We start from the raw sequence: 13565 nt of genomic DNA, 5'->3' as shown, positions 1-13565 counted from the left end.
ATAAGTGTGTTTTTAGCCATGCTCTAGAATTGCATGATTTTGATTATCTTCATATTTTTAATCATGTAGCTTGCTGAAAACAAGAGGTATGGTCTATATCTCCTTTGGGGTAATATGCTCTATTTATTTCTCTCTCTCTCTCTCACACACGCACACACATACACACACACACAACACAGACACACACACACACACACACACACACACACACACACATACAAACCGCCCTCAAGCACCATCTCAGCATATAGTCCCAAGGAACCTAGTATGTGCTTTAGTCAGACAAACCCAGTCTCTATCAGGGGCCAAATCCATTCCACAAACATGATGCTGAGTTTGCTTATCTCTTAGTCAGCAGCAAGTAGCATCCCACTGACTGCTAATGCGGGTGCTACGCTAATATCCTCTTTTCACCCCTCTCTTTGTTTGTGACTCTGCTGACGTCTAGTGGTGATTTTTTGTCATTGGTTATTTATCCATCCTAGTCTGGGAGATGAACCTGTTAGCAATTTTAATTTGCTTTACAGGTCAGTCTGGCAAGGATGCCATTGACACCCATTTCCAATTTTCCGAATAACATCACTACATAGGAAATACTGTGCTGTGAAAAGAAATGAAACCTCTGCAAGAATTACATACGTTTTATATACGTTTTTTAATATACGTTATATATGTTTATGTTACAAAAAACGTAATACTTGTTCCTGTGGTACTGTGCATCTCCATACTGTAAATGTTGTGTAGGAAGAAGTTGTATGGATTTATTGACATTATAGAACCCAGACATGTAAACAAATTGGTTACACAAAATAGGTCATAACAGAAGTGCACATATTAGCAACACTGTCACCATGCACAAGGACACAAGTGCTCTGCAGCCTACATACATAGACACAAGTGCTCTATAGACACAAGTGCTCTGCAGCCTACATATATAGACACAAGTGCTCTATAGACACAAGTGCTCTGCAGCCTACATACATAGACACAAGTGCTCTGCAGCCTACATATATAGACACAAGTGCTCTGCAGCCTACATAGACACAAGTGCTCTGCAGCCTACATACATAGACACAAGTGCTCTATAGACACAAGTGCTCTGCAGCCTACATATATAGACACAAGTGCTCTGCAGCCTACATATATAGACACAAGTGCTCTATAGACACAAGTGCTCTGCAGCCTACATATATAGACACAAGTGCTCTGCAGCCTACATAGAGACACAAGTGCTCTGCAGCCTACATACATAGACACAAGTGCTCTATAGACACAAGTGCTCTGCAGCCTACATATATAGACACAAGTGTTCTGCAGCCTACATATATAGACACAAGTGCTCTATAGACACAAGTGCTCTGCAGCCTACATATATAGACACAAGTGCTCTATAGACACAAGTGCTCTGCAGCCTACATATATAGACACAAGTGCTCTATAGACACAAGTGCTCTGCAGCCTATATAGACACAAGTGCTCTGCAGCCTACATATATAGACACAAGTGCTCTATAGACACAAGTGCTCTGCAGCCTACATATATAGACACAAGTGTTCTGCAGCCTACATATATAGACACAAGTGCTCTGCAGCCTACATATATAGACACAAGTGCTCTGCAGCCTACATATATAGACACAAGTGTTCTATAGACACAAGTGCTCTGCAGCCTACATATATAGACACAAGTGCTCTGCAGCCTACATATATAGACACAAGTGCTCTATAGACACAAGTGCTCTGCAGCCTACATATATAGACACAAGTGCTCTGCAGCCTACATATATAGACACAAGTGTTCTATAAACACAAGTGCTCTGCAGCCTACATAGAGCGCTCTACAGCCTATAGAGATACAAGTGCTCTACATAGGCTGTACAGCCTAGAGCATCGTTTCCCAGCCTTGGGGTCGGGACTCCATGTGGGGTCGCCTGAAATTCAAATGGGGTCGGCTGAGATAATGGGCATCTTAAAATGTATCATTACATTACATTAAAATATACTTAAATAAAAAAAATATTAAAAACCCCTGATATTCAAGTTAAGTATAACAGATTCTTTATTATAATCTACGTAAAAATAAACAGACAGGCCACATGAGATGTTTAATTGACAGAATTATGCTTGATCAATGTTCGAAACAAAGTAACAACACAACCAGGCGCGCAAGAACATTTAGGGAAAATTAAAGGGAAAATTCGCCAAAGCTTTGTGAAATCAAAATATGGTCACCTGCCAAAAAAGGTTGGGAACCCCTGGCCTAGAGACTCTGATAGTTGGAAAACCATTCTAAGTCAGTAAAGGCCTTTAGGGTGTGATAACCAAATCATCAAGCATTTAGCATTTCACTGTGTGTTTTAGAATATCTCTAGTTTGTACAAGATTATAATACAACTGTCATATACATAGCATATTGTTGACAGATGTCATGCACATGTTAGTCTGTGGTTTGTGTAGGTTAGTGTTCCATGGTTTTGTGTAGGTTATAGTCTTTGGTTTGTGTAGGGTAGTCTGTAGGTTAGTCTGTGGTTTGTGTTAGTTTGTGGTTTGTGTAGGTTAGTCTGTGGTTTGTGTAGGGTCTGTAGGTTAGTCTGTGGTTTGTGTGTCTGTGGTTTGTGTAGGTTAGTGTTCCATGGTTTTGTGTAGGTTAAGCTGTGTTCCATGGTTTTGTCCATGGTTTTGTGTAGGTTAAGCGGTCCAGCAATGTCCACCTTCCCAGTGTAAAAATGGAGCTGCTCAAAATGCTTAAACTTGATCTTGATTAAAATGCTGATTAAATTGAGACTTTCTTAAAAACAACAACAAAGTCTATAGTGTTATTAGGCCTATACTGATTTGGACCAATTAATGAATATGAGCCTATCCATCTCTACTAGACAAAATAGGCATAGCCTACAGAGCCCATAGCCAACCACCCATGCCCCTATTAATCTGGGTACCCAGACGCCCCTATAGGCTATTGAATGTGTGGGCCTATAGTATATGCCCACGTCCATATATGGAGTCTGGCAGCCAAAAAAGCGACATGGTGTGAACGGAGTGGGGCGAGACGCGTGGACAGCCATCAAGTCAACATTCGTGTCCTTATTTGGAAGTGAGTTCCTATTTCGCTGAGAGATTGAATGAGAGGCGGGGCCGGGCCGGTCTACCGTCACACCGGACAGTGGCATTTCTCCAAAGAGATTCGCATGCGCCGCAGAGTCACACATGCCACCGTGGCCACACAATTGAGGCGACCTGGTCTCTGTGTTCTCTTACAACTGTACTGCAACTGCAAAAGTTCTGCAATGTCAGTTTAAGTCACAATTGCATAATGACATTTTCACATGACATGATGCAACGCTGATGAGCTTGAAACATCTCTGGTTTGAGCGTGTCCCACTCACCACTGCTGTCGGACCGATTTGTGTCACCATTATAATACACTTCCCATGATCCTTTGGGTGTACTCCTCCCTTTGTCCGCATGCCCGCATAGCCTACCAAAGCGCGTGTCCGACCATTGTGCGTGCAAATAGAAGAACACTGCACTGCTGAAAATCTAACGTCGACGAAGAATCGAATCATGGTATGTCAATATGTCATGTAAATTTCGTATTGCTTGTAATTCATACTTATCCACATAATGTTCCAAGACAATGGAACGCCTTTTGCCGCTAAATATTTACCAGCTCACTAGAAAAGCATATGGAACGTTATGTAGCTAACCACCTAGCTATCCTCTAACTGTTATGTTAACGTTACAAGTACATTTGGCATATATCTTAGTTTGAGGTTATGCATTAATCGAACGGGTTTTAGTGAGTAGGCTATAGGTTGTAGTGGTGTTCTGTGCAATCAAATGCTTGGCGCCCACCGTGTGTGGCTTATATAATTAAGGAACATCACAAAAGGGGGTTTAGACAGGGCCTTTGGCTCTCTCTCATCCAAAGTAACGGTAACGTTACCATTGTGTCGCCCCTCAGCTACAATATTGTGTCCGGCTAGGACATATTCGCACAATATAGGCCTAGGCTACTTTGTAATGTAGCCTATCATTTTAGTGACATTTCTACCTTAATCATTACAATGCGCAGCTAACCTGCATTCTTTATGATGATAATGTTCATTTTGGATCATATATATAGCCTATATATTTTAACACTAATCAAATTTGATAGGTCGGCCTCCTGCCGAGCGTTATGATGTCCATTTTTGATTCGACCCCAGACACCCATCTGTCTCCATTGGAGCAATGTCTCGCTCCACGCCCTCGGAATAATAGCCTATATTCCCTCGCGCCTGGTTCAGAATGAAAACACGAAGTTAAACATGACCTTAATCAATTTGTGTCTGATCCATTGGATTTAGCCTTAATGCGGAAGAAAGCAAGAGTGCCAGACAACAGTAGGCTAGCGTTGGTGTTTTTTAAGGGCCGAAGGGAGGGCAAAAGGGATATCAAAATCACAGACGGACATCCTATAACGTGACCTCATCACTCTCATCCTTCCACCACAGCAGACCGCAATCGAAAGCGCGGGTGCCAAATAAATGTAGGCCTGCGTGGTTTGCTCGATAAGTTGTCAGACCAGCGAGAAAGTAATCTGCACCAAGTGCAGCTTGCCATGCGACGTCCGAGAGGGAGCGTAAACTTTTTATGACGTGCCTTTGGTTGGCCCTGCCCGCCCGCCTGCCTGCTATGGGGAATTCTGACAGATTGATAAGGCCCGAATGACAGATGGGACGCTTTATCTGCCCTAAGACCTGGACTCCTCCACTTGCTGTGCCCTTTGCTCAGGGCGTAGAGCTCTAAAGAAACAGTTTCAGCGTAGAAGGCAGCGAGATTGAACTTGAAAATAGCTGTGCTGTTCTCGGATTGTTTTATTCGTGTGTTTGAGCAGAAAGAAAGATAAACAGTGTGAATGGCATTCTGTAGTAGACTGTAGTTAAGTCTGTGGCGAAAATCCAGTGGTGAGAAGTTGTTAAAATATTTAAATAGCTTCATGGCTGTCTTGCATATTAAAGAAGAACTCTCTGTTTCCTTGGCCCCATTCTGTGCCTATACCACATTTTTGGATACATTTTACATAATCAAAATTGTTTTAAGTCGTAATGTTGATATATAATGACATAATTTGAAGTTGTATTGACACAGGCATATTTCTGAGGCTGTGTAATAGTAGTTTATAAATTAAACAAATTTAATTTAAATGAAAATGAATGAGTTTCCCAAACTATTCTTACAAAAGTCTTATTATTGACATATTGTATTGAATTACGTAGTATTCCTATCTCTCTTGAGCTGCCCTGACCTTAAAACACTTTCATTAATTATTTGTAATGGTGACTATATTTTCATTGGTGGTGGTATCTGTTACTCGTGTCCTCCTCAAGAACGTTTGGTCATTTGATGGATGGATCTCAGCCTGGCTTTAAGCAGAATGCTTACCCATAGAGTGTCTAGAACATGTCTGGGCCATTGGTAGATCCCAGAGTTCATGGCAGCTGATGCTAAGGGAATGATGGCTCTAATAGGCATGTGTAGTAATCGTAAGGAATGATGAATCTAATAGGCATGTGTAGTAATCATAAGGAATGATGGCTCTAATAGGCGTGTAGTAATCGTTAGGAATGATGGTGGTCACACCTATGAACCAGCGACAGTTTTTTTGAATGACAGTTGTGACCATATGCAGTCGGTGCATTCTGTGTTTTTTATATTTTAAACAGCAAAAGCTTTGTTACCCACTCTTATGTGTTCGATCTTTCAACTTCCTTTTGAGAGTGATACCGTATCATCTACATTTTGAGGTGTGTTGTATGCGTTACAAAAGATAACAGGGTTTTTTGGTGACAGAGCACGAATGTGTGTGTGTGTGTGTGTGTGTGTACAGTGTGTGTGTGTGTGCGCGCGCGTGCGAAACGCCCCTGTCAGCCACGCCCATGCACACTTGACCACAGCCCCAGCGGTGAGCGTCTCCGTCCAGGAGCTTGCTTGCTTCAGAAACGGCAAAGGGACTGACATCATACACACATCACGGCTGATGAGAGTATACAATTTAGTAATGACAACGATAATAACAACAACAGCAACAATAATAATAATAGCAATAACTTTAATAGTAAAAATAATAACAATAGTATATATTGTTATAATAACGTTATTATCTTATAGTAATGATGTTGGTCCTTATGTTCGATTTGAGTCTGGTGTAAGTGTGGGGCCCTAGGACTTGTCCTAACTCCCATGCTCTACACCACTGGGCCCATGGGCTCGTCCTAAGTCCCATGCTCTACAGCACCACTGGGCCCTTGGACTCGTCCTAACTCCAATGCTTTACACCACCACTGAGCTCTTGGACTCGTCCTAACTCCGATGCTTTAGAGCACCACTGGGCCCTAGGACTTGTCCTAACTCCCATGCTCTACACCACTGGGCCCTTGGGCCGGTCCCGGCGCAGTCGCGGCAGCCATGGGCGTATGAGGATCAGCAGTGCTGGCTGCAGGGGCCCTCTGGCCTGATGTGGGGAGCTCGTGGCGCATAGTGATGAGGCGGCCATGTCAAAGCCGTGGCGCATAGTGATGAGGCGGCCATGTCAAAGCAGGCCACTGTTACAAAGACACACAATCAATGGGGAAGCTTAGCCTGCCTACGACATGCCATTCCTTTCTTTCTCTCGCTCTCTTGCGCTCTCTCTCTCTCTCGGTGTCTCTCTCTCTCTCTTGGTCTCTGTCTTTCTCTCTCGCTCTCTCTCTCTCTCTCTCCCTCTCTCCCTCTTTCTCCTCTTGCTCTGTGATTCATGGCCGCCCTGTACATGTCTCTAAACACACACACACACACACACACACACGCACAGTGAGGAGAGATTCATGGCAGGTTTGAGCATCTCGTGTCGTGGTTCACGGGGCCTTTTGTGTGGTCCCACCCACCTCCCCTCACATGCCGTGCACTGTGGACGTCACCAAACCCAGCGGCGAGATCACGGGATGTCCTCGCTCAGTCCTCACAGAGAGGTGCAGTGTGTCGTGGGCCATCCTCAGAGGAGAGGCTCACTCGGCGCTTTGTGCACACGGCTGATTGAGTGACATTTAGTCAGAGGCAGGGTGGGAGGAGGAGGGTGGGAGGAGGAGACGTGGTCCCACTGTTCTCCTGCAGAGCTCCAGTCAGCTATGAGAGGCCATACTCCCAGTAGGACCAGCAGAATTCCCCGTCTCCCACAGCTAAACACACCATTCCGGCGTCGTACACACACAGAATTCCCTATTTCTGCTAAGTCTATTCCCACAGCTAAACACACCTTCCCAGCGTACACACACGGAATTCCCTATTTCTGCTAAGTCTGTTCCCTCAGCTAAACACACCATCCCAGCATACACACACGGAATTCCCTCTCACTCCACCTCTTATTCCCACAACATTAACACACCATTCCCAACATCCCGGCAACTTTACCACACCATTCCCAACATCCCGGCACAATCTGCTTGCAGAATTTCTTATTTCCAGCTTAATTCCCACAGATAAGTAGGTGTTCTTAATGCAGCCCGTGTACAGAAATCTCATGTGACCACATGTCCTATTCTCCTAAATAACCTGACAGTCCCATGTCACATGTGCTATTCTCCTAATTAACCTGACAGTCCCAGAACTCTCCAGTTCCATCTCTGTGACTAAACACTCCAATCACAGCCACAAGTAAACTTGCACATCTACGGACCTAAACGCACCGTCGTCATCACTCTGCTCTACTAAAGCAGGATCTGCAAAAGACCTGGGCCCGACTGGGGGTTGATCCAGCTCCATCAAAAGACCTGGGCTCGACTGGGGGTTGATCCAGTTCCATCAAAAGACCTGGGCTCGACTGGGGGTTGATCCAGTTCCATCAAAAGACCTGGGCTCGAATGGGGGTTGATCCAGCTCCATCAAAAGACCTGGGCTCGACTGGGGGTTGATCCAGTTCCATCAAAAGACCTGGGCTCGACTGGGGGTTGATCCAGCTCCATCAAAAGACCTGGGCTCGACTGGGGGTTGATCCAGCTCCATCAAACAATGAGCCACTGAGTGCTGAGTGCTATGTTGTAGTCTGCAATCACCTGGATGTCACTTCAGATAAAACCATTCCTCAGTGTCTATAAATGCACTTGCTCTGAAGAAATGGTATATTTCTGGCCCTGTGTTTTGAAAGGACAGAGGAACATCCAGGGGATGTGTGCATATTAGATTGCATTTGCGTCAGCTCATCGTTGACCTCCTCGTTTGTTCAAGGGCAGGTCTCAAGAGGCCTCCTCCAGCACGGTTCTGTTGGCGCCGTACTGCAGCAGCATCAGAACTCTACTGCACGGTTCTGTTGGCGCCGTACTGCAGCAGCATCAGAACTCTACTGCACGGTTCTGTTGGAGCCGATCTGCAGCAGCATCAGAACTCTACTGCACGGTTCTGTTGGCGCCGTACTGCAGCAGCATCAGAACTCCGCTGCTCTTCCCATATTTCCACAATATAGCCTACACTTTTGTAATTAAATAGAAATATAGCCTACACTTGTAATTAAATAGAAATATAGCCTACACTTTTGTAATTGACAGATCATCCAATAGAAATATAGCCTACACTTTTGTAATTGACAGATCATCCAATAGAAATATAGCCTACACTTTTGTAATTGCCAGATCATCCAATAGAAATATAGCCTACACTTTTGTAATTGACAGATCATCCTATAGAAATATAGCCTACACTTTTGTAATTGACAGATCATCCAATAGAAATATAGCCTACACTTTTATAATTGACAGATCATCCAACAAAAATATACTTCCTTGTCTCCTGAACCTCTTACCTGCCTTTAAAGTAACCAGGGTTATTGTCCCCCTTTCTGTATCGTTCATTTATTTATCTATCTATTATTGTTAAACTTTGTTTATGGCTGACCTTGAGGGCCCTTATGAGGGATCATTACTGGATGTAGGGATTATGTAAGCTGACGGTGTGACGGCCGCCGGGCATTGGGCAGGCCAGCCATCGATCTGTTGGAGTGGAAGGTTTGGATGCTGAGTGTGGCATCTAAACAGTTTAGTAGGGTGACCAGAGGTCATCAGAGGTCATCATAGCAGATGGAGGTGACAGCAGGACTACTGTATGTTTCGTTTCTGTTTCCTGGAGCTTGGTCTGTAGGTTATACGATGGCTATATGGCTATATTCTCATGTCATATATTCTCATGGCTATGATGCATGGGTTCTCATGGGTTCTCATGGCTATGATGCATTGTTTCTCATGGCTATAATGCAGAGGTTCTGGCTATAATGCATGGGTTCTCATGGCTATAATGCAGAGGTTCTGGCTATAATGCATGGGTTCTCATGGCTATGATGCAGAGGTTCTGGCTATAATGCATGGGTTCTCATGGGTATAATGCATGGGTTCTCATGGCTATAATGCATCGGTTCTCATGGGTTCTCATGGCTATGATGCATGGGTTCTCATGGCTATAATGCATGGGTTCTCATGGCTATAATGCATGGGTTCTCATGGGTTCTCATGGCTATAATGCATAGGTTCTCATGGCTAAAATGCATGGGTTCTCATGGCTATAATGCATGGGTTCTCATGGGTTCTCATGGCTAAAATGCATGGGTTCTCATGGCTATAATGCATGGGTTCTCATGGCTATAATGCATGGGTTCTCATGGGTTCTCATGGCTAAAATGCATGGGTTCTCATGGCTATAATGCATGGGTTCTAATGGCTATAATGCATGGGTTCTCATGGGTTCTCATGGCTAAAATGCATGTGTTCTCATGGCTATAATGCATGGGTTCTCATGGCTATAATGCATGGGTTCTCATGGCTATAATGCATGGGTTCTCATGGCTATAATGCATGGGTTCTCATGAGTCATTCATCTCTGTGTACTGTGTGCCGTGCACTGATGGTTTGGATCGTATCGCACCGTAGTGGCAGGCATTCCACAGAGTGACGTGAAGTCTGACTGCCTTTATGTGTGTATGAGTCGTGTTTTAACACATCCCTCCCTCTCCCCCTCCCCTCTGTGTGGCTCTCTCCCCAGGCCTCTGGTGTGACCGTAACGGACGATGTCATCACCGTCTTCAACGAGATGAAGGTGCGCAAGGCGGCCGCCACCGAGGAGGAGAAGAGGATGAGGAAGAAGGCGGTGCTGTTCTGCCTGAGCGACGACAAGAAGAAGATCATCCTGGAGGAGGGCCGCGAGATCCTGCAGGGGGACGAGGGCGACCCCTACTTGAAGTTCGTCAAGATGCTGCCCCCCGACGACTGTCGCTACGCTCTCTACGACGCCACCTACGAGACCAAGGAGACGAAGAAGGAAGACCTCGTGTTCATTTTCTGGTGAGGGCTTCTCCAAGAAAGTTGTTCGAGAGTGTGGTAAGCTACGTAATTGGATTGTAATGCATTTGCATACATTCCTTTCAAATGGCAGCTGCCTTTGTAGAAACTTAAACTGGTAAGAGCTTAAGCAACACAGTATTTTAAAAATGAAAACAGGTTAACTGGAATTGGGGTGCTTATGATACATTCTTCATAAATAAATCATATTATGTTAAGGTTGTACTTAAGGGCGTTAAGGGGTTTGGGGTATTGTGTGTACTTGGGGCTTTGAGGGTTTGGGGTATTGTGTGGGGCTTTAAGGGTTTGGGGGTATTGTGTGGGGCTTTGAGGGTTTGGGGTGTTGTGTGGACTTGGGGCTTTGAGGGTTTGGGGTATTGTGTGGACTTGGGGCTTTGAGGGTTTGGGGTATTGTGTGGGGCTTTGAGGGTTTGGGGTATTGTGTGTACTTGGGGCTTTGAGGGTTTGGGGTATTGTGTGGACTTGGGGCTTTGAGGGTTTGGGGTATTGTGTGGACTTGGGGCTTTGAGGGTTTGGGGTATTGTGTGGGGCTTTGAGGGTTTGGGGTATTGTGTGGGGCTTTGAGGGTTTGGGGTATTGTGTGGGGCTTTGAGGGTTTGGGGTATTGTGTGGGGCGTTAAGGGTTTGGGGTATTGTGTGGGGCTTTGAGGGTTGGGGGTATTGTGTGGGGCTTTGAGGGTTTGGGGTGTTGTGTGGGACTTATGGGCTTGTGATGTCTCCCTCTGCCACCAGGGCTCCTGAGAGTGCCCCTCTGAAGAGCAAAATGATCTACGCCAGCTCCAAGGATGCCATCAAGAGGAATTTCACAGGTGAGACTGGCTTCCTTTAGCACGGGGGAGGCTGGTTTCCTTTAGAACGGTGGGAGACTGGCTTCCTTTAGAACACATCAATGCAAAGAAATAAGTGTTGACATTGAGGGGAGTGTTAATTTATTTTCATTGTGTCCCCTAGGTTATATCTGTGGCCTGAAATGCCTTGTATTTGAAAAAAAAAACCTTCTTCCCGAAGCACTTTTGAATTTATTTCCTCAGCATATTAGGTCATATCATAGATTATTATGGCAATTATTTGAACAGTGAAAATAATAATAAAAGAGTTTTTGAACTTTAATATCACTAATGCTGATTATTCAATGATTCATTTGAATTTAAATATTTAAAATACTTTCACAGCAAAAATTATATATGCAATTAATTTAGGTTAATTAATCACAGAGTATGTAATTAATTAGATTATTTTTTTTAATCGATTGACAGCCCTAATAAGTATATATACTCTTTTGATCCCGTGAGGGAATTTTGGTCTCCCAATTCGTGAATTAGTGAAACACACACAGCACACAGTGAACACACAGTCTGGGTCGGGGATCGAACCGGCAACCCTTCGGTTACAAGCCCGAAGCCCTAACAAGTAGGCCACGGCTGCCCCTAAACCCCCCTTGTGCCTCTTTACATTTTGTGTTAAAGGATAATGGCAACTTTTCCTTGTGCCTCTTTATAGCTGCTTTCAGCCAGGTCCTCTGCACTATATCTGGATCTTTTTCAAACGGAGGTCCGACCATCCGGGTGATTCAGATATGATGCTAACATGCGGACATTATGTGTGAACGACACCGACGCACATGTACAGAATCTCTGCATGTTCTTCGCTTTGTTCAGACATAAATGAGCTCATTTACATAATGTCCGTCCGAAACACTAGGAGGGGACTAGTGTAAGAGCCGGCTAAGTTCGGAGTTCCAAATGTCCGGTTATGTTGTTCAGATAAGCTTGATATCCGCAGAACACGCAGACTTAACACCTATGTCTGAAAGCAGCTAATGTTTTGTTTTAAAGGAACATGGCAAAAATTGCTGTGTTCCTTTAAGAACATTGTGTTGTGTTTTAAGTTTTCATATGTATTGGTAAGTACAACAGGGGGTGATGGGGGCAGTTGTGTTCTCTAAAGGGATATGAAGCTCCAAAAAGGCCATTGATCCCAGTAAATGAATGCCATTGCGTGATGATGTTATTGAAGATGAAACCAGGAAGACCAGTCTGTGTTCTTTAGGATCTCTAATATGGTATAATCTGACTGTGTTTGTGTTTGTGTGGTAAGGTTCTAATGTCGATTGTAGTATAATCTGACTGTGTTTGTGTTTCAGGCATCAAACACGAGTGGCAGGTGAACGGCCTAGAGGATATCAAAGACCGGAAAACCCTGGCGGAGAAGTTGGGAGGCTCCTCGGTAATAACCGTGGAGGGTGGCGCCTTATAGATCCATGAATCTCTTCTCAGCAGGGTTGCAGGGGTATTGACATAAACAACTACAAAACAAACAAACACTGAAGTTAGAGTCCAACGGGGGTCTGGTTGTTCATTCCAGGGTGGGTCGGGGGTTAGAGGTAGGGTTAGGGGGCAGAAAGGTAGGGGTGGGGTGGGGTGGGGTCGGGGGGGTTTAACTGTGTCTTTGACTGCTGGCTGGCATTCCAGTTCCACACTTCATGTAACAACGAGAACACTAAGGGGGCACCGTGCTGTGATCTAAATCAGTGCTTTATTATGAAGGATCAGAAACCATACTCACGGTATTCATACGCTCAGTTGTTTAAGATAAAAAAAAAAAAAACTGGTGTAAAGAAAGAAAATGTGATTTTACCAAGTCCACATTTTTTAATCATTCCTCCGTGTTTTATTCCCAATTCATGTGAAAGAAATCAAGAAATGTTTTAACGTTTACAATTGGACGTGGCAAGGAACAGTGTGGAAAACATTGGGATATCAGACAGTTGAATGAGGATTTGGGGACCATGGTAAAACTGTTAAACAACACTACTCTTAATTATTTACAGGTGATTCCATATATTTTTTGCCAAACTTGTAGGCTTTAATATTTTTTTCTTTTGCGTAAAAATAGGTTTTAAAATTACAATTAATGAAGGATTTTTTTAATTATTTTTTTTCTATAGCTGCTTCCATTCCTGTAAACTTAAACTGACAAGAGACCAGTCTTTTCCAGATCACGTGCTGGCAGGTAGTCGGTCGGGTCTGGACTCGATGCATTCCCTTCTAAAGAACCAAACTCTAGAACCTTCTGGAACAGGAAAAGAGGAACGGGTTAGTGAGACAGAATTAGGTGTGTTGAGCGAGATGAGGCGGGTGGATCTCAGTGAGGGACGACTAGGAGAATGAAATGGACTCTGTTCGTGAGGCAGTGAGGGACGACT

The 13565-nt window shown here is 44.3% G+C and overlaps 1 protein-coding gene across 1 annotated transcript; it reads left to right on the top strand.

Moving 5' to 3' along the window:
- Positions 1-3473: 3473 nt before the first annotated feature.
- On the top strand, positions 3474-12769 carry LOC143112214 (cofilin-2-like). The gene is made up of 4 exons (XM_076274462.1): positions 3474-3566; positions 10044-10342; positions 11093-11169; positions 12504-12769. Exons 1-4 carry the CDS (start codon positions 3564-3566, stop codon positions 12614-12616), a joined length of 492 nt encoding a protein of 163 aa, XP_076130577.1. The 5' UTR covers positions 3474-3563; the 3' UTR covers positions 12617-12769.
- Positions 12770-13565: the final 796 nt, after the last annotated feature.

This window comes from Alosa pseudoharengus, unplaced genomic scaffold (genome assembly GCF_046254945.1).
Source record: "Alosa pseudoharengus isolate Yale_2024_CS ecotype anadromous, Long Island Sound unplaced genomic scaffold, YU_APseudo_1.1 YU_APseudo_1.1_scf_8, whole genome shotgun sequence".
In the NCBI taxonomy this organism is placed as follows: Eukaryota; Metazoa; Chordata; class Actinopteri; order Clupeiformes; family Clupeidae; genus Alosa; species Alosa pseudoharengus.
The sequence above is the reverse complement of the archived record's forward strand: the minus strand, read 5'-3'. Positions and strand labels throughout refer to the sequence as shown.

Bases quoted from the DNA above. Each gene is read 5' to 3' on its own strand.
- LOC143112214 (XM_076274462.1), top strand. The intron at 10,343-11,092 runs GTGAGGGCTTCT...CTCTGCCACCAG, and splicing joins GACCTCGTGTTCATTTTCTG to GGCTCCTGAGAGTGCCCCTC. The intron at 11,170-12,503 runs GTGAGACTGGCT...TTTGTGTTTCAG, and splicing joins CATCAAGAGGAATTTCACAG to GCATCAAACACGAGTGGCAG.